The 21,164-nt window shown below is 37.5% G+C and overlaps 3 protein-coding genes and 1 non-coding gene across 5 annotated transcripts; 3 read left to right on the top strand and 1 right to left on the bottom strand.

Moving 5' to 3' along the window:
- Positions 1–627: 627 nt before the first annotated feature.
- Positions 628–1,329, bottom strand: LOC113680806 (partner of Y14 and mago). Its single transcript, XM_027197859.2, has one exon. It carries the CDS (start codon positions 1,267–1,269, stop codon positions 730–732), a length of 540 nt encoding a protein of 179 aa, XP_027053660.2. The 5' UTR covers positions 1,270–1,329; the 3' UTR covers positions 628–729.
- A 9-nt stretch (positions 1,330–1,338) lies between these two features.
- On the top strand, positions 1,339–4,110 carry LOC113680807 (alpha-ketoglutarate dehydrogenase component 4). 2 transcript variants are annotated; one of them, XM_027197860.2, is made up of 3 exons: positions 1,339–1,480; positions 1,563–1,756; positions 3,796–4,110. In XM_027197860.2, exons 1-3 carry the CDS (start codon positions 1,390–1,392, stop codon positions 3,811–3,813), a joined length of 303 nt encoding a protein of 100 aa, XP_027053661.2. In that variant the 5' UTR covers positions 1,339–1,389; the 3' UTR covers positions 3,814–4,110. The 2 variants fall into 2 exon arrangements, with proteins under 2 accessions (XP_027053661.2, XP_089059997.1); XM_089203871.1 differs by lacking the exon at positions 3,796–4,110 and adding an exon at positions 1,921–2,526.
- A 3,636-nt stretch (positions 4,111–7,746) lies between these two features.
- Positions 7,747–9,690, top strand: LOC113680809 (cyclic GMP-AMP synthase-like receptor). The gene has a single exon (XR_016185871.1). It is a non-coding gene; the product is annotated as a cyclic GMP-AMP synthase-like receptor (transcript).
- A 3,035-nt stretch (positions 9,691–12,725) lies between these two features.
- On the top strand, positions 12,726–20,142 carry LOC113680767 (RAB6A-GEF complex partner protein 2). The gene is made up of 7 exons (XM_027197809.2): positions 12,726–13,239; positions 13,370–13,453; positions 14,536–14,685; positions 15,710–15,847; positions 16,633–16,760; positions 17,442–17,625; positions 17,940–20,142. The coding sequence occupies exons 1-7, from the start codon at positions 12,918–12,920 to the stop codon at positions 18,173–18,175; spliced, it is 1,242 nt and encodes a 413-aa protein (XP_027053610.2). The 5' UTR covers positions 12,726–12,917; the 3' UTR covers positions 18,176–20,142.
- Positions 20,143–21,164: the final 1,022 nt, after the last annotated feature.

The raw sequence follows: 21,164 nt of genomic DNA, 5'->3' as shown, positions 1-21,164 counted from the left end.
CAGAGCAGGATGAAATATGAGCCTGTCTTGGTGGGCTCTGCCACTGACCAGTTTCCAATCTTGCCAGCTTATTCAGCATTTATCCCAATTCTCTATGCTAAGAGGGGAAACTCTTCAGTGGCATTATAAGGTGCATCTTAAAGTGATGAGTGTTGAATCTGTGAAATTAAGCTCTGAAGTGGCAAGGTGTTTGAGATGGAAATGAATGTGAACGGGCTAGCTTACTGTTAACCATCTGACTCTCATAAGCCTTCAACTTTCAAATCTTAATGACTATGGGAGAATCATTTTTCACCTTGAGCAACAACGTGGATTCATGGATTCTGTTGAAAGTCGAGGTAAATATCCCATTTCATTTCCCCACCCAGGTTTCAAGAGAGTTGGAGGAATAGAGACATCAGAAACATGGTTGCCCTTCCCCACCAAAACTTACCATCCACTCAGGGAGTTTTATCAACGTGTAACTAAATATGGAGACAAGCATGCTCATCTCTACTGAATTGTTAATTATCATGGGTACACAGGATACCCAAGTCTGTGTTCAGAATCAAACTCTGCCAATTTAATCCAAACCCGTTAACCCCCTACTACCACCTTCACAATTAATCAATCCGTGAGCACAGAAAATAAAACTCTAAGCATTTTAATTTGATTTCAAACAGTAATAAAACAGTAGCAAATCTTCTTTGAAGCTAGTCTTATTGTGGTGCTATCAAAACATTCAGTGTCTCATGCTTCCTGTTCTAACTCTGCAAGTTCCTTTTCAATCTCTTCCCTTCTCGAAAGCTTTTCTAACTGTGTAGCTTCTGGATTTACTAACTCTCCTGAGTCAATTTTTTCTTGTAATTCTTCAATCTGTCGCAATTTCTTTCTGAGATTCTTGACACGTTTTAATCTTAGATCGTCCGGGTTGCTAGTGTATACTGTGCCCGCTGCAGTCGCGGTTCTAGAAACTGTAGCACTTTGCAATTTTTCCGTAACTTCCTCGACTTCACATCTTTGATGTTCACTCTCCTCTTTCTTTTTATTCTTACGTTTTTTCTGGTTTTTCGTGAGCTGTTTGTTTTCTTCCTCGTGTACACCAGGCGGTAATTTCGAAAAACTATTGGCCCATTGTTTTCCTTTACTTTCGTACTTTGCCACTTCATCTGGTGGGACATAACCCTCCTTCACTCTACGAGCCTTACGCCATGTGCCATCAGGTCTTCTAGAAGCTGGAATCCACGTCTCTCCAGCTGCATCACCAGAACTTGCACTATCGTCCGCCATGTTGGAAACTTTTCCGACATGTTCGGCGATTTTCCGTACTCTAGAGTTACAATCGGCATATATTCGATAACTTTCGAGACTACGAATCCCAGAACACCCTGCGTAGGTTTCGGACCCAAAATGGCGTCCGCTACCGGTAGAATTTTTCAAACTGTGAGAAAACATATACCAAGTATAAGATTTCCAAACAGAGCAAAACAAAAAATGGAACGTAAGTGAATGAGAATTATGTCTCTTTTTATTAACAAAAGAAACAAACCTAGAGATTCTCTTTCCGTTTTGCATACCACTAGCCGGTTCATCACACAGACCACCGGAGATTTCGTCAGTTTTATCTGCGATCACAAGTAAAGCAACACCAGCAGAATCAGCGACTCGACCGACAAGTTCCAATTCTATGACCGCCGATGAGTCGTTCGGTTATCAAAGTTTACCGGCAAGATACAGAAGAAGACTTCTAACCCAAGAGGAAATTGATTATATTGAGGTGAGCCATCATATCAAGCTGAAATTTTTACGATGCGATATTGTGATAGTTTCACTTTACTATCTACATGTTTGATCTTAAAATCCTGGCACACTAGAACAAGGGGACTTCTTCACAAAAATTGGCACATTAGGACAATGACTTTATTTTCCATTTATTCACAGAAACAATAACCTTTCGAAATGACACTGCAGCAGGATCTCTTTTTCATGACCTCATTGTTCATTATAATTACAGTTCTCGTTTAAAAGAATGGCTAAAAGAAAAGATCGCTTTTAGGACTACGCTTTTGTTTTAGGATAGTGTAAGATTATGCAGACATGTTTCTCACTTCCCTATGTCCCTGAGAGATTCCATATACAAAGCATTTGTGTCAACTATTACAAATCTCGTGCAAAGTTTACCAAATCTCCCAAATAAATTAAGTTTTATAAGCTTTTCTGTAGAAGAGGGCTAATCAAGTATTTTAATCTACTATAGGGCAAAATATTGAGGCTAATTGTCTCAAGGTTAATTGTATTTTGTATTTGCATTTATCATCTGTTTTATTGTTTTGGAATCATCTGCATCCCATGAAACAATTTTGAATTGGTGGGTGGAGACTGAAACAGAGCATTCAATTAGAAAATTCAGGGGGAGGAAGGGTGTCAGGACTCCCATATCTGTGAGATAACAAAGCTGTTAGAAAATTTGCAGCACAAGGAAAGTTAAAGGGTGTACAATGTCTTTCTAAAACATTGTTATGAAAATAAATAACCATCTTGAACCCACTCATGAACCTATACCCTTCTTACTGCTTACAGTCTTGAGCTGTTGCAGAAAGAAACTGACAATAGGGAAATCACATGCATTTACTTTAAGTAAGAAACCCCTCTGAAAAGTACACCCTGTAAGACCCTGCAAATAGCTTATTGGAACTTGCTGACAGCCATAGTTAAAAATTATTCACCAAAGTGGAAGTGAAAAGTGGTGGATATTTACCAAGCTGTGAAACGGTATGGAAAATATCCACTACTTTCACTGACACTGAGGTGAATAACAGTTTTTAGTTTATACCACACAGTTATAAAAAAAATTAGTTTATTTATCTCAACATACTGAATGATGGTTGGAAATTAAACTCTGGAGGCACAATTTTGTCTTTTGGCTGCTTGAAGGTGAATAGTACTCACTATTCACCTCTGAGCTAGCCAGTCAACAGGCAGGAAAAGAACTATTCACCTGTGTGGTATATACTAATATGTCAAACTGTTACTGACAACCCTTGCGACTGTGACAGAATAGCCTTTGAAGTTTTTGTTGACAAGCATGCACATGTAGAGTAGATTAAAGTAGGGTCATAATAATATCATTCAGCAGAGGTGATATTTAATGGACTGCAAGGTCCTTTGTCCTGGAAATAAGGGACTGAAAAGAAATCAGATCAGTAACAAGATAAGTGTGTGAAAAATGTTGGGGATTACTTGATCATAGACTAAGGGACAAGTCTGGTTGAGACTTTTAGTTGATGCATGTTATCCACCCATGCACTGATCACTTCAAATACCCAAATTCCATCTCCCCCTCTCCCCCCCTTCCCCCCCCCCCCCTTTTCATCAACCCATGGTTAATTGATCGTTAAGCATATCTGAGGGATTAGGGATTGGGAGTTTGAACCTAGCCTGGATGGGGTGGCGAATTTGAACTTGAACTTGAACTTGGAAGTCTTTTTCAATGGAATAAACTTGTTTTATCGTTTGATATGGAGGTGTTCAAAGGTAAAAAGTTCTCTTTTGTGAGCACATAGCTAAGAAGAAAAGGTCTTTAAGAAAGTCATGATCACTAATCTCACCTTATACAGAAACATTGAGGGTGGTGGTGAGGGATTTGAACAAATGTTTTGCCCTAGGGGGCTTGAATTTGAAAAACTAATCTTCAATAGTTTTAGTGCTCAAGGGAAGATTTTGAAGCTTCAAGTTAATTGACCCATTAGGATGGGCATGAGTTAGTTTCATGGGCTATCATGACTGATTTTCAATTTTTTTTTCCTTCAAATATAGAGAGGTGGTCCAGAATGAAACCTCCCAGGTGGCTGGAAGTATTTTACACTGTCTATTAATTATTTAACTTGTTAGAAGACTGTTGGAATCATTTTCAAGAGAAAGAAATGTAGTGAATGTTGAAGTATCATTCACTTCTTGGTCATTTGGTTTTAGACCAGTCATATGCGACATGAAAAATGATTCACTTTTAAAATAGTGAATAAGCATTCATCTAAAGATGGTGTTTAGCAGAACAGAGTGACTCCCAGTAAAGATGGCTTTTTACACATGTATTACAGATTTATGAGTAATTAAACTTAACTTTTTATAAAATGGCAATGGTGTGCATTTATTAATCATATTTTTGAAAACTCAACAAAATGTAGGGTTTTAAATTGATTAGGCTAGAGGTTTAAGGAGTGTCTCAACCAGGTTAGTAGGAACTCCAGCACAAAGAGTAATCACAGACCCAAAATGATTAGGTTGTGTGACAACTCCTTCAGATGGAGAAGTATCATCTATTGAACATTGTATGGTTGTTTAAATCAAGTATTTCACAGTTTGAAGTAACAGTAGGCCTGGGCAACTGAATTTGATGCATATGGCTCAGAATTTCTGTATTCTTACTCCTGCTTAAGAAGTATGGGTTTGTTTAAAAGAAGGCCTCTACTTCATTCTCTTGGCTCAGTTTTCCTGACTTAATCATCATCATGTCCATGCCTATTTACTTTGAGCTTCTGCACATTAGTGTACAAGTTCTATTTCAAAGTTTACTAAGCAGGATCTGAAGATCTTTTCTAAAGATATCTGTTAGGAACTTCGCAAAATTGGCTATCTCTTTGTCACCTGGTTTAAATTCCTTTGTCCAGATGTTGTAATTGGGTAAATTATCTCCAAGACTGTTCATTCTTGTCACAGCTACTTCTTTGAAAAGGTCTAAAGCTCTGGTAAAGCCTTTATCGACTTTGAAGCGTTTCCTGGGGTTTAATAGTATTAAATTCTCTTTTGGGGCAACTTTTTCAACTAAGGCTTGAATGTAAATTTCACAGAAACAGAATCGGTTCATTGCAAATGGAAACCAAAGAATTCGATTCTTAAAAGATGATTTATTTGTTTGCCTTGTTTTATTTCGATCTGGGGGTTCTATTCCAGTTGCTTTACTTACCACTAGTTCCAGGTGTCGCTCAAAAGTCCTTGTAAGTGTCTTATATGACAAATTTGTAAACGTTATTTTATGACATGCAAGTCTTGAATCTTCTTTCACACTTCGGATGCAGTCATTGAAATTGTAATCAGTGTCATTTCTTTTTGATGTCATCCAGTGCTGCAGGATGGTTATTGAGTTGATGGCATCAGCCTGCCCCTTTGACATCTCGTCGTAATCTCCGGGTAAAACATTATAATCTGAATAAAAGAAACTTCGCATACCCCCGTGCTTTACGCAAAGAAGAAGCTCATCTAGTATTTGAGAAACACGGTCACTCATACAGCTTTCAGACCAATATTTCTTTTCTGGGTATTGACTCCATTCATATAACACTAAAGTTTTAAACGCATATGAAGAAAAATAACCGTTGCTTTCCAGTGGAAGATCAAAACCAAAATAATCCTGTAATTTGGTGTTTGGCAAGCTAGTATTAGCATCCAGTCGAAATTCGCACGGAGCAAGGTCAACGATAGTGGTTATGTCACGCAACATCTTGAGTACCCTTAAACACACGGTTGGTCCTCCTTCAGGGCCAAAATGTTGGAACAGCGCCTGTTCAAGACACGACTGGGAACAACGAAGACGAAAAAAATTTCCATCAGGATGCGAATCTCCCAGATGATCTTTCAACAAATTTGAAGAAGGGCAATTAGTTCCCTTATAGTCACTAACAGCAAAGAAATAAGGCACAGAGTCAGAAATAATCTTCTGCATGACATCAGCTGGAATCTCTGTGCAGTGCTCTAAGTTCATGGTAGAAGAAGAAAAGTTAATCTTTACTGCTAATGACAAATCAACCCCGATTTTTAACCCACTGTAGCGTTCTCCGCCAATCCATTGAAGCTTCAAACTGCACGCGGGGCCGTGCTTGGTTAGGCCTTGTATGACACGCAATCCATATCCCTCATACCCAATCCCCTTTTCACGAAGTATTTCATAAAACGGTCCCTTGACATGCGTTTTCCAATCGAAACAAGAAATTCTGCCCGGGACTTTCTTGTAAGTTGATAGATTTCTTAGTTTATCAAAACTCGACTGGCTGGGAATCACAATCACTGAAGCACCAGCTAATTCTTCGTACTGAATATCTTTCGGCTCGGAGAAATTATCAAGCTGAACAAGATAATCAAACTCATTCGGTTTTTCGACTTTTGTGTCTTCATAGAAACTGCCACTATTGATAAGTGTTGTTTTGAGGAAGGGATTTTCCTGCTCTATTTCCAGGAGAAGATCTTTTAGAAGGTTTTCGACTCCCATTTGGATGTCGATGACCTCTTGGCAGCGAGGTATCAATGCAGTGTTTTTATCCAAGTCCTGTAGAAACAGATCTAGTGGGGTGAGCGAAGAGATTGCCTCATCTTTATGAATGGACCCTCCTGAAAGGACTGAATCATCTTTATCCCCGTCACTTTTAGATTGGCTTAAGTCGTCGAGGTTCATGTTTCATTTTCTGCAAACTCTGTCGATCGAGGGCTGATAAGTATTCCTTCACTTCCGCTTTCACAATTTGTATCCCACAATGCACGTAAACACTTAGGGACAGGCGAGTACCCAGATCTCCCACCATAAGCGGCCAACAGCGAGAGGATGTGAAGGAAACTGAGTTAATCGACACTCTTAATCCTCACGGTATCAACGAGCGCTTTTCATTCAACTAATTTTTTCTTGTTTTCTCGTCACCATATTCCCACCAACAGCGTAGCTCCATTTTCTGCATATATAAACCCACACACAACCACAATTCTTTCAATCGCTCTGACGAAGGCCTAACGCTCGAAACGTCAGCTTTTAAAATTTTTACGGGGGCCAATTTACGTTATCGACTGAGTTGATAATACTAAATTACCCAGATTATCAAACTGTTCGCTTCCATAGGCGGGCCCTCTTTCTATTGAGCACCGGCTCCGTTGTTAAGGAGCATGGTTCCTTTTCAAGGGAAGTCTACGAAGTAAATGTCAAAAAGGAGGTAAAGAGATTGAGAAGGGCTACATCTTTTCCACTTTATTGATAAGCAGTGAAATTTATCCGTTTAAGTCACCAATGGACACGAGCACTCTGGAAGCGAGGATGCTCTTGATGCCATGGGACCACACTTACGACATGTAACAAGACGTGCACCAGTTTGCACTTATTTCCGAACATCAGAATGACTTTTTCGTTTTCCTCTCACTTGCGCGATGTACAGATACACTGTCTTCTTGCTAATTAGGTGTGGAACTGAACAAAAATTCTTTAGTCATCCCACTATTGCCAAAGCGCGAATTTTCAGGCGTTAAGGGAACAACAGTATATGATTCACACTTGATTCAACGTACGGTAGATGCGAACAAAGAGCAAACTACATTTATAACTAAATTCCTATCGAAAGTAAATTGCTGTAATTACATGTTAATCACCAGTAGACTCCATTAGATGAACCAATGGTTTACAGGGCTAGATAGATTATTGACCTTATTTCGTGTTATGTCACAAAGTTGTGTTAATCTCAGTCGAGCTATTCAAAACGTGAATGAGCTGACCCTGAATGAAAACAAATTTTCACTCCTGTTTTCATTTTTCTGCCTTCAGTTTTGCTTTTAAAGATACGATCCTTTCTAACAAGCAGGCCTTAGTGGAGAAATGAGTTTTATGCACCGGAATATGTTGAATATGATGGCTTCCCTCTCCTCTGGACAGGGGTAACGATACTAACGGAGGCGCTAGGAATGAAATTTTGCTGCCGGAGTAGGGACTAAGTACTACATCGGAAAGAATAGAACTCCGTCATTTTAGACGAGCTAGTGGTTGTTACTAAAACCAAATGAGGTTAAAATGACGGATAATGGTCATTTAAATCTCTTTTTGCAAGACTTAGACGAAAGAAAAGGCAGAATCCCATGCTGCCAAGAGGTCAGTCTTATTCAAAGCCGCACCAGAAGGGTTATAAGGAGCATTCTGCTAGAAGTGAGAAGAGAAAATCCGTTCTTCAGGACGACGCTGATCAACAGCGGAAGCTTTTATGAGGGAACCAAGGTCGGACAGCCAGATGAGTTTGACTTCCTCATTCAACTCGACAGTTTTTCTGGCCCTGAGAGATATTACTTTCACGAACTTCCTTGTTCTACAGTGATGGTGTTCCCTGCAGACGAATCAGCTTGGGAAGACCTTTGCTTCTTTTTCCCTCACTCCAAACAGGATTTGAGGTATGGCTATTTTGAGTGGAAGAAGACTATCAAGACACCATTTTATAAGATCTTCAACAAAAAAGCGAAAGATTTTGAGGCATTCGGAATGAAGGTAGTGCCGTGGGATTATTACTCTAACGTGTCTACGCAACCACCTTTAACAAAACATGGACCGGCATATACTCTGTTGCTCGAATGGAACGGCGGAGAACGGTACAAAGGCTTAAAAATTAGCGTTGACTTGGCTTTAGCCGTCAGGATAAAAAATCGACCTGATAACACTGACATTGAATTTGAAACCCCAACGGGAAGAGTGCTTCGACTTCTGTTTGATAAATTACCATTTTACTATGCAGTTGGTGCGTACAGGAACATGCTCACGGAAGTTCAGCCAAATTTCTTTGCTGATTGGGATGCCGATTCACGACCAGAAAATTTCTGTCTACGTTGCTCGCACTCGTGCCTCGAGCAGGGATTATTTCGCCAGACATTTGGCTTCGACAGCGGTCAAGCCAAGTGTCTTAGGTTACTGAAAGTATTACGTGACATCGTATTTCCTGATACTACCGAATTCAAAGGAAGATTAAACGATAGTGGTTTTTTTCTTTTTTTCGTCGAATCAGCGGCTGATCATTTGAAAAACACCGGCAGATTGCTTTCTTCTTATGTCTCAAAACGCTGGTGTTGTTTGAATGGCAGCTGTACCCTGAAAAAGAGCAGTGGTCCGGAAACAATCTAAGCCAACGATTCCTCAACATTCTTCGTAGTCTTATCGATCATTTGAAAGAAAGAAAAATGCGAAGCTTTTTCTACGCAGATTACAACATTTTCCCTTCCTCAGTTACTCAAGAAATGGATTTTTTAAATGTTGCTCCTTGATGGTTTATCTTTCGTCGACAACATGAACGTTTATAACTTCGAAGAATGTTTGACAAAACTGAAAGAGGACTTTATTGATATAATTTATCGCAAAAAAACTCTTACAGCACTACTTTTAAGAGGCGTTTGGGACACTTTCTTCCAAGATCCTTCTATGGAAGAAGTCGTTCAGAAATCCTTAAGAAAGGAAGGTAAGGCAACAGTTTGTCAATATTCAGATGCCTTCGCGGTACATGGACTAGACTGGAAGACAAGGACTGACGAGAAAATAAGTTTAGGGAACATCTACGTTCAAGCTTTGCTTAATTCAATAGCTCCAAATGAGAGTTTAATATTGACAAATGTTAATGTGAAAGATACGACGTCCCTGAGTCAAGGCGGACAACAATTTGAGAAAATAGCCCGTCAGAGAATGGAGACTAGTGCAAACGATCTTCCCAGCTACAGTCTTTGGTCCCAGGAACAATGGAGACTAGAAGGGTCAAGTTACAAGTACAAAACTGACGAACCAAGGAAGCTGTTGGAATTTCTGTTCAGTGCATTTCGAGAAGACATTGTCATATTGCTTAATAAAATGAAAGACTGGTGACGAAGATTTAGGTATTTCTTAATTTTTAGGGCTGTTCTAAAACAATTTCTGATTAAAGAAAGTTCTGATTGTCATTGTCAGTTTGCTCGAAGGAAACCCAACTTGGGACTCCACAAGCATCTTCACCACTCCCCCACCTCCCCCTCCCTTCCACTCAGGCTCGGAAAAAATGTAAAATGTACCTATCTTTTCATTCCCAGCGGTAAGGTATTTTACCTTCAAGTATTTCCTCTTTTAAATTTACTTTCTTTCTTTTAGTTTTTGCGACAAATCTAATCTGCAAGCACATAATTTTCCAGAGAATAGTTACAATTCAGCAATATGGAATTATTTTTGAGATACAAGCTAAATGGCAATTTTTTTCAAGATATTTCAGCGAAGCTTATCGGTAAAAGCTGCTCATTTGGCGAATACTTATCCACCTGGTAATTTACTTAGGTACAATCTGGTAGTAGCCACTAAAAATCTCATATTAATGATTAAACGCATAGCCGGACCATGCATTCCAGTGAAGCGTTAAGAATTTTAAAAACAGGAAAATGAACCTGAAGAGTGGATCATTGAACCAGAACCGAGTAAATAGAAACTGACAAAGGGATCTCATGTGAACTGACTTCATCGAAACTGAAGTACAATTTCAGTAAATAAGCTAGATGGGGATTACTTTTGGAAAATTGAAAGTAAACTTGCAAAATTGGTAGTCTTAAGTCTTTTTTTTTTTTTTTTTTCATTCAAAATCACCATAAATTACGAGGACAAATCAAACAACCATCAGGTGAACGGCAGATCAATAAGAAAATGAGTTGTTGTCTTCGATCGCTGGATTTGTCCATACACGATCTTGATGAAAATAAAGGAAACGTACTAAAAGGGCCATACCACTAGGAGGTCATTGATATTAAACCAGTGTTGAAAACTTTCTTGAAGGTCTGCTTCTAAAGTTAAAAAATGAGGCCTTCCTACAAGACAGCACTTATCGACAAGGGTAGTTTCTACAAAGGAACCGAGGCCTAATTTTGATTGGAAAATCAGCGTTAAGACTCTGTTTGTCAGAGCCAACCGGGAAGTTAAAGAGATAGCTATAGGTGAACGAAATTGAAGTCCTGTCTTCAGCATCTAAAACAAACGGACCTTTTTACAGTGTAGGGCTTAAATGGACTAGTGGAGAACATTATGCACGATTGGTAATCAGCAATCAGCGTTGAATTGTCTCCTGCTGTAAAGATTCACTCTTGTTCATTAACCATTTATCCATTTGAAGCAGAAACCCCAGCTGGCCGAGTGATAACCTCCTTCCTTGACAACTTACCGTATTTCTTTGCCGTTAGTGGATACTCGAATTGAGCCCTCGTCATCTGATTTGTTTTAGGAATTCAAGAAATCAGTTAGAAGTAACCGGCCCGTTGACATAAATCACTTTTCTTTGCAATGTTTGCAATCATGCCTTGAGCAGGCGCTATTCCTCCGTTTGGCCCCACAGGTGAGCCAACGGTGTGTTTAATAGTGTTGAAGGCGTTGCGTGACATGTTGTTTCTTGTCATAGAAGTGGAGAATTATGCATTTTGGAATGAAGCCGTCCAAAATTCTCACTGGAAATTTATTCGTGATCCTGGAGTCAGTGTAATCTCTGAGGTGGCCAATACAGTAAGAATGTGGATGAAACTATATGCTAATTATGACGAAGGTTCTTTCTTTGATCAGTACAGTGGCAGCAAGAGGATTTCTTCGTGCACGCTTCATCAAACCTTGGTGTTACTTGAATGGGAGAAACACCCCACGAATGAAGAATGGTCTGGCAGCAATATGAGCAAACGCCTCTTAAACATAATTAAACGCCTCCAACTTTCTTTAAAAAAAAACAAATAGCGCAGCTTTTTCCACAGAGATTACCAAATATTCCCAAATAATTCATTTATAGTGCTATGGAAAAAGGCTTTCTCTGACAGGATAAACATCCTTCAATGCTTACTCTTATCAGTTAAAGATCGCCCGGTCAATGAATTCAGATTTGATGAATGCCTTAAAGAAGATGTGATGTGGAGTTACCAAAGAGTGAAATTGTATTATTTCCTTTTAGATTCACTTGAGGTTCTTTGTGATCATCAATTAAACGAGAGAGAAGAATCATCAAATCTTCATGGTGGCTGCATTGGAGACTTAAAACAGGAGAAAACTCTTCTCTGTAGCGACTACATTTAATCCCGCTTGCTAAAGGAAATTGCTCCAGAAGTCAATTTAATCCTCCCTGAACATAAACATGTTACCAATGTGAAACAAAAGAAAGTTATAGAAACGTTCAAGAATGAGAGACTTTGTAAACATGCTGAGTCACACCCTTTCACTACACAAGTTTGAATCTCAGTATGAGTTGGCAGAGTTGTAGAAATTTCTTTTCATTACCTTAACAAATGATATAAAAGTGCTATATTAGGAGAAGTGTAAAACATTCCATGAAAAGATCTCAATGATGATTATTAGCCACATTGATGTAAACTAGAAGAATATATCCAGGTTGTATGCTCTTGAGTAAACTGATATTAGGTTCATTTCTTTGTCGCCTCAAAGGCACCATTTCGACGTATCTTTGACGCCTTTTTTTAATCTATTAACATTCTTAGCCACTTCTCAGACAATAGTTTCAGTGACCAATTCTTTAAAGTTAAAATGCACCCGAAACTGTTCTTGTCTGCTAGGAACTGATAAATCTTATCCTTTTCTGTCTTGTATAATTTTGAGTTGGATCTTTCCTTATTTCATTTGTTAACCGTCTGGCGAGGTTTCTTTTTTGGGTAGTTCATAAAGGGTGAAAAAAAATTAGAAGGGGTCTGGAACAGGAGCCCATAGGCTCCTGTCTGGAACTAGAACGCTTAGTAGAGACTGGAAATAACAAAATCTGACTTAAAACCGATGGGAATGGAGGGCGAGTGAACCACTTGATTTCCTCTCCGATGTTGTTCTCTCTTTTTGATTGGCCTTGAAAATGAAATCAGAAGAAAACATAAGGTAGAAACTTAAAAACTGGTTTCGCCACAATCCTACACTAATGGTTCGCGGGTCGTTCACCGGATCGCCGCTTGTCATTGACGCCCGCAAGCACAACTGGCCAGCTACTTTCCGTTGAAGCACTTCGCTGTTACATTATGGCGGTTCCAGCGGATAGCGTATTTCCACTCGGAAACGATCTTCCACATAATCGTCGGCGTAAATATTCTTAGAGATTCCTGAGAGCTTTACTTTTAGTTTTGGAAATGGAAGAAGAACATATGGGTAATGAAGAAATGCTTTCTTGATTTTATTTGCGATGATCGAGGTGAAAGTGCGCCTACTCCGTGGTTCTGTCTTCTTCGCTGGCGAATGTATCGAGTGTGAAATTATTTTTACAAACGTCGCAGATGGCAAGAAAGAGACCTGCAGTCATCCATGTAATCACGTTAATAACGATTTTTCAAATGGGAGCAATGAAACGGACAGACTTGCTTGGGCGAGCGCTCAAATACATTGCCAGTGTACGGTAAACGAATCGCGGGTTGTTCTTCCAACTACGAATTCAAGAATGGATCGAACTCTAAACCAAATTTCTTCGGATGCAAATGCATCTTGTACAAGCTTCGTTCCCTCAAGAGGTTAGAGCACAAACGCTTCTTTGGTGCATGTATGATTTATGGTTGGTTTTGCTGGTATACTATTATCGATCGGAAAATGGTGAATTATTGATCGTGATGTCGTGTTTTGTTTTTTAAATGTCTGTCGCAGGAGAACAAGGTCGCTGTTTATTGTCTACGCAACCGAAGATATTGTTTTGTGATCTGGAGCTTGCTCCTGGAGAATCTAGAAATTGTAAGTTTACTTTTACCTGTGAAGTGAAGTAGTTTCGGGATTGCGTGAATGATAATTTGAAAAGTAAGCAAGTTGTATTGCAAATGTGTTGGTAATATCCATTTCTTAAACTCCTGAGCGATTCCTAACCCACGATTCGTTCGAATTTCTTGGTATTGCTTTGTTCCTTGTACGTTCTGGCGGACCTTTTTGTTTTGTAAAACAAAGGAAAAGCTTATCTTAATTCATTACTTGAAAGTGCTTGTTTACGGTATCGTTCGTTCATCCATGAATTGGTTCCCTATCGAAAGTAATTATATAAAAGGTATCTACCTTCTGCACATAATTAGATCGTAGTTGTTCTCTCTTTTAAGGCTACTGCGTTTGAATTTTGGGATCAATCGAAGTTAAAATTTGTTTAGAGTTGTCCGCCGAGACTGCATATTTACAGTCAAGAATTCTTACAGATTGACTTTCAGCTTGGAAGAAATTTTATCTGAGTATTATTCTCCGACTTTCAATCATCTTTTCGTGAAACAAGATCACTGACTGTGTGTGGGACTCTAGTACTGTAATGAAATCATATTATGCCCTGAAGGTTTATGATACCAATAAACTAATTTAGCTAATACTGATACTGGTATGACTGCAATGTATTATTGTCTCGGAATATAGAGTAAGCTAAGTCTGCTTTATCTGTCATTTCAATGATTCCTGAGTAAAGAGAGTTAAATTTTAGTCCAACATACCAGTATTCACTTGATGACAGACTTTTCAGTTGTTGTTACTTTATTAGTTGATAGCTTTCTTGGCTTCTATAAAAATACAAAAGTCAGATTGCAAATAAGAGAAAGGGAAATTCCAGTCAGCAGGGATTTTTTTTTTTGTAATTGAGTTTGAGTAAGCTAATGGTTAATAGTAAAGTTTCCTAACAGGCCCAAAACATGAAATGATTAACAGCATTGCATTACATATTTTGCATGATGCATTTTGAATTCCAAGGTCATGCTATTTGAAGGGGTAGTGCCTTTTTTTTTTTCTTCATTTTGATCACGAAACCTTAATATTATATCACTGAATACATGATATCTTGACTGTTTCAGATTTTTATAGTGACACAATTCCGTTTGATGGAGTGCCCTCATATAAAGGACATACAGTGAAATATTCTTACAAGATCACTGTTGGCACCAGTAGAGTTCAAGGACATTCCAAACTTTTAAAATTGCCTGTTAGAATATTGTCTTTACAAGGTGAGTGTGTGATGAATATAGGCAATCCTCTATAATGGCAAACTGATGTAGAGATCTCTTGTTGTAAAATAAAGAGAGGAAAGATTTTGCCAAAAGTTTATTTTTATTTCTTTCTGATCATATTTTTCTGCTAAATAACTGAACGTAACCTGCTTTTCCTATGCTTTCGATACATGAGTTAAAATACAAGTTTTCAATATTTCCACAATAATTGACCTCAAATTTACAATTTTCACACAAGATGAAAGCACAAGTTTGGTTCGCTAATATTGTAGAGCGCTGCATTGCCATATGGGAGGTCAAGGTTTCAAGCCCCAGATCCAACCAACATTTAGGGTTTTAAAACAGTTGAGGAGATGGTACTGCCTGCCATATAACATGGGCAAATGGTTAAACATTCTAGCAGGGAGTGAAATTGTGCCTAATACAGGCGCCAATGCAACTACATTTTTTACTTTGGCAACCAAATCCTGAAAATTAGTCGGCAAATTGGTGACTAGAATGTTTCATCATAACCTTACCTAGAGATATAGGGAATTAAAAAGATTTGCAAAGATAAATCCGCGGCAAACTTCCTCGTTAAGTTTGCTTCCAAAACGTAGCACATGCATCTCAATCAATAACTAGACGTCATCTTGGATTTAGGTGAGCTTGAACGGTGCATATCATCCATCCTAGTGTCCTCTTTGTAGCACTTTAAAGATCTTTTCCCTGACTTAATTTCTCGATCAATGACAGCGTAAAAAAAAAAGGGTTTGTTTGTCTTTGAAAATGGTGACCAATTTTGTTTGAATTGGCTACCACTTTGAAGAATTTAGGAGCCAAGTGGCTATCAGAAAAAAAAAATTTCATGCCTTGTCTAGTCTTCTTGGATAAGGACAATAAACCGCAGGTCATGTCTCTTGCATCTTCTCGGAATCATACTTAGCAAGGGATGTGAAAGAACCTACAAACTTCTCCTAAAGAGTAGAGAACTTAGCTCCTTAATTTTTTAAATATATTCCTCTAATTTCTTTTTTAACAGGACTTGGTAGGATTGAACAATTTTTATGCAAGCAAGAAAATTCTCATAATCCATTTTTAGATGATTCAAATCCAGAAACATCTTTATTAGATTTAGCAGTGGACATTTTAACTACAGTCACCTCTAAAAGAAATTCACGTAAGTACAGAACCACTGTTTATACATGATTGAAATATGAATAAGACAAATGACGATTAATCTCTGATCATCCGCTTAATAGTTTGATCATTACCCCACTGTTTGGTATTCAGAAAGATTCAAATCTTTTGCAAGGATTTGCATCTTATTTCTCCTAAACATATTGCTGTTGAATCAAACATTATAAGGCCATGAGAATAAGGAGAATGATCACCTACCAGAAAACCTCTCGATTGTTCAACAAATTCTCCATGTCAGTGCCATGAGAAGCGCATTGAGAACAGTATTGAAAATGTACATACCAATCCCCAATCCTATGGTTTAAAGGGTTAGTTACATTATTTTTTCAATGTTTGGACCTCGAGGAAGGTGCTTATTCAAGGCTGCATGGTTATTCAAATTTTTACCCTTTTCAGTGAGTAGTTAATTTAATTTGCAACAAAACAATTAATAATAAAATGTGAAGATGTACCCTACATGGTAAATTTCAAGATTGTAAGCCAGTAAATAAAAAATGATCTATACTCCCCTGGTGTACTTTAGTTTTTTGGTGCTGGCTTTTCTCACCAACAGGGTGGGTGCTCATTCAAGGTTGTGCCCCAAATCAAATAAGTAAAGTTACAATTTGATCTATGGGTAATTTGTATTAACTTACTCCAATCCAATTTTTTTGTGAAATCTAATAACATGAGTTTAACTTGACAGGGAGTCTTGGATGGTAGTTCTAAATGACTGAGTAGAACTTTGTTCTTGAACTTTGCTTTTTTTTTTTTTTTTTTCAACAGATGTATATAACATTGTCAGTGGCAGAGGATCTATAGGAAAGTTTTGTCTCTTTAAGTCAGCATATCGCATAGGTGAAGAAATCGTAGGATCTTTTGACTTTTCAGAATCTCTCATTCTTTGTCTCAAGGTAATTAAGGCATATATATGACTTGATTTTCCAATAGTGGTGCATTTTAAAACTCTGTTAATTCAATAGTTTTTTAAAAAAGCTTTTGAATTTAAAATAATTTCTGCAGTTAATCCCCTTTGAGGAGGCCATCTTTAGAGAATCTTTGATTAAAACCACTCCTAAAACTCCTGATGAGCATATTTTGATGTAATATTGTTGAACAAAAATTAAAGAAAGAGTTAAAAATGGCCCATCAGACAGAACTAAGTGAAAGAAGCCACCATGAACTCAACGTAGCAACAGGCAAACTTCCCAAAATATGGGAAAACATAATATACTAAATTGCATTTGTTTATGTTTTACAGAGGAAAATATACAGTTTGAGTTTTAAAACCAATCACAGTTTATTGCTTTAGATAACCTTGTCACTGTGGATTACTTTAGTTACACTCAACTTGAAATTGCATTCAGCAGCCAAATTTTATCAGCAGGAAACATCCAACCTGATGATATTTCAACTGCTGTTTTTACCTAGTCTTAAGTGGCTTTGAAGTTTGTTGAAAGTAAATGAGATTATGTAGAGAATTTGTAGGTCTGCTTGCAGTTTTTAAGGAGTTGTGTACATGTAGTTGTGGTAAATCTTAGAAATTTTAGCTGTTTGTATTATTTACACTTAACCAAGTACTGTTCTTAATCTAGTTTTCAGTTGTCCTGCAAAGTGAAGAACACATTCCTGAGAATTCACGCAATCCTTCAAAGCAATCTTCAGATGTGACATACTCTTCTTTCACTTCTGTTCAAGAAAATTGTTTGCACACTAAAAAGACTCATTTAGTTTTACCTATACCTTACACTGCTTGTCCAGAATTCGTCTCAGATTTAGGTAAGACAGATATTTCTGTATTGAATATATAGATAATAGTATGGAGAATGTGCATACTGATGTTAGTCTCCTGAACAGTTCCACAAATACAAATGTTTGAGTTTGTGTCTCATGGAATCAAGAAAATGCACTAGGGCAGGTTGGTATGGAAGGAAAAAGCATTATCTGTTTCAAAGACTTGTTGCACTTACTTGTTACCTAATGTGCCATGTCCTCTGGTTTTTTCTTAAAAATAATTATAAGTGCAAAGTAAATTTAGAACCACACAGCCCAGCTATTAAGTTTGATGAGATATTGTTCTCATTTTTTCACAGTTTGTTTGAAATGGAGACTTCATTTTGAGTTTACAATAGCTCTGTCACCATTACCTGGAGGAGATAGTCCTGTTCAGCAAACAACTCCTTTTACAGACAATGCCTCGTGGCAGGGCCCCTCTGATATTCAGGCTGAAACTATGTCATGGGATCTACCTGTCAAAATTATAGCTACAAATCCACTTCATGCTTCTTCTATTTCAATGCACAGGACAAGTAGTACAATGGTTTTTTAAGGTTTGGGAGAAGTGGAGGCTGTGATTTATGCTTTTAGTGTCAATCTATGTAATGTTCTTACTACTTCACGTGTATGACAATGGTTCTGCTGTACTCAGAGTGGATAAGAGTATACATGCAAGGCTGTCTACCCAGGATAGTGCACTTGTTGTGTACAGGAAACCCAGACACCACCAGCTCTTGGCAAGACTACTGTGCTACATGGACAAACAGCTTTTTTTCATAACTAAAGACAGAACAGACTTGTTTATTTTTTAACTTTCTATTTTGTCAAAGAAGCTGCCAACAGAAATTGTAGTAAACGGTTTTGACTACCTGAAAAGGACAAAATTCTTTAAATAATCAGAGGAAGCCACTAATATTTGCCTCCACCTAAATTTAAGAGGGTGAATAATTATCTATTCAGCTATTACTTAAAAGTGCTGAAATTCTTGTTAAAGGTCCCCAATAGCATTCAGTTAGGAAATCAATCCCCTTAAATTTACCAAAAACTTACACTAATACCATAAAACGTTTTAAATTCATTTACTGTGATCTTAGACTCTCAGGTTCCTCAAACAGTGCCTTTCATTTCCCATTCCTTTTGGCTGTTTGCGCAGCAAGCTTCAGCTGTACCACAAGGTGTTAATGCAGACATGTGACTGGGTATGGTTCAGTGTCTGTGATACACAAAGTTTTGATAAGACAAGGGTGACCAAAAGTAATATATGAATTTTGAATTGAGTGATTATTTGGAACAAAATGTTTATTATAACAAGTATCTTGTTACATCATTTTATGGCAGTACATTGGCCTGCTTTAAAATATCTAGCACAGGAGGAAAGTGTTGTTACCTTCAGGCCTTCAACTCCAAAGATCTGATGGTTAATTCTCCCTTCTAGTTGCTCCACATCTCCTTTTAAATTAGGTATGAGAATTTGTGGATAGTTGATGACTTAGAGTATTCTCACCACCTGTTTGCTGGATAATTTATTGATATTATAGGAAGACGTTACAATGCAAATTTTGTTGAAGTAAATGTTGTTTTGTTGGGGTGAGGATATTATGAAAGTCATATTTAACTTATATTTTTTTGGCAACATTTCAACTTTTTTTACTTTCTTATTGTCAAACTCAGAAATCTGCGAATACCAAATATATTTTTGGAGTTGTACTGTTTTAAGGTAAACAATACGCCAAGCTAGAGTTAAGGAACTATTAAATGAAATAATTACTATCCTGTGATTTTCTTGCTTGTCCTGATCGCCAGTGTGAATGTAACTTAAGTGACATACCTTATCTCCTTGAATAAGTACCTGGCACTTATTTAGAACATCATCTCAAAGGAGGGGCACTTATTGGAATGAGGGTGCTATGTTAAGGGGGGTGCATATTATTCTCCTGTGCTGATTCCATTGCAGTCAAAGCTTATAAAGTTATAAATTAATTGGCATAAGGAACAGGTTTTCTTTGCATCCCCACTATTTAAGAAAGTGAGAGAGGAAGGGGTGCTTGTTTGAAATTATGGTTTAGGAGGTGGGTGTTGTTTCAGGAGAGGGTGCTTAATAGAGGAGATATGGTATTTGCAAAATATCCCAGGTGTTTGTCAGTAATTTGTTGCCTTGCTCAATTGTTTATTTCTTGTTTATGGTAATAATCATCACAGTTTCCTCATAGTAGAATGACAATGCACTTGGTTGGTTTTGTAGCTGTTCTAACTTCAAATTTGTGGCTTTTCCCTTTACAAATCTCTATGAAAATGTTCTATATTTACTGGAGCAAATTCTCTGAAAACATAATTGTACATATTGGTGTGTTTGTAAGTGAATGCATTGTGAACAACTTAGTGCATGCATACAGAAACTGACATGCAGACCTGACATCAACTGAAATTCTTGGTCTCTGTTTTCATTTTATTTATCATAGAAATTACCTGTAAAAAAGCTATTATATATATATTCAAGATTAAAAGACAATATTTTATGAAGTCTATGTTGGTATTAAAATATGAGGTACTTAAATGGTAAAGAAAGAGAAACCCGTCTTACTGTTGTTGGGCATAATGTACCAACATTCTCTTGCAACCTGGTCAATAAGATGTTATTGGATGCTACCTTTGAAATTTTAAAATTTCACATTTTCAAACTAAATTTCTTTCCCTTACATTTGAAGAATTAAGATTTGACTGTTAAACCAAAGTTTTAAAATAAATTGGTTAACTTTACACCCTAACATCAGTATGCATATTCTCCATACTGTTTCTCTGTACATTTCCTAAGGTGCTGACAAGGAGAATTTGTTTTTCAATCAAGATAATATATAGTTGGTTATTATTTTCTTTATTCCCATGACCTTGTTGTATGATGTAGGAGTTATACTGTTGGGAGAAATTAGATGCCAGTCATCCTTGAGGGTTAAAGAGTTCACAAACAGATTCCATGGGGCCATGCATTTGTTTGGCAGTCAAAATGTGGTAAGAACAAAAAAAAGAGGAACAAGATGCAAAGCTAACTGGGTTACTGAAGTTTTCAGTGACCTATTACTGTGCTAACATGGCATCCATTTGTTCTATAATAAATGTGCTAACATGGCATCCATTTGTTCTATATAATAAAGAGGCCAAAAACTGTCAATCATGAAATCATATGCATCTGTCCTCTTATAGCTCATAACTAGGACCAATCGAAAAGTGTGAATAATTCAGCTCACTCTATGGTGACAACTACGAGCTCATAAAGATAGGTAACACAATTTATCACTAACAGAGGATTGCTCCACATTAAAGAAAAGGCCAAACCATATTTTTTTTCTGGAAATTCCTTTGAAAGTGTCAATCAAAGTCACTTCTTAACACCTTCACAGACAACCAAAAGATCTGTATAACTAGTATTTAACACTATTTTCCCAAATATTTCCACAAATATTCTCATGCCCTGTTGGAAATCAGTACAATAAGTCAGCTCCTTCCTGTACAATTTCACCCAGTGAAGAAAGTTCATCAACTTTTGA

The sequence above is a fragment of the Pocillopora damicornis genome, chromosome 4, assembly GCF_964200805.1.
Source record: "Pocillopora damicornis chromosome 4, jaPocDami1.2, whole genome shotgun sequence".
Lineage (NCBI taxonomy): Eukaryota > Metazoa > Cnidaria > Anthozoa > Scleractinia > Pocilloporidae > Pocillopora > Pocillopora damicornis.
Note: the sequence above shows the minus strand (reverse complement) of the source record. Positions and strands in the feature narration are given on the sequence as shown.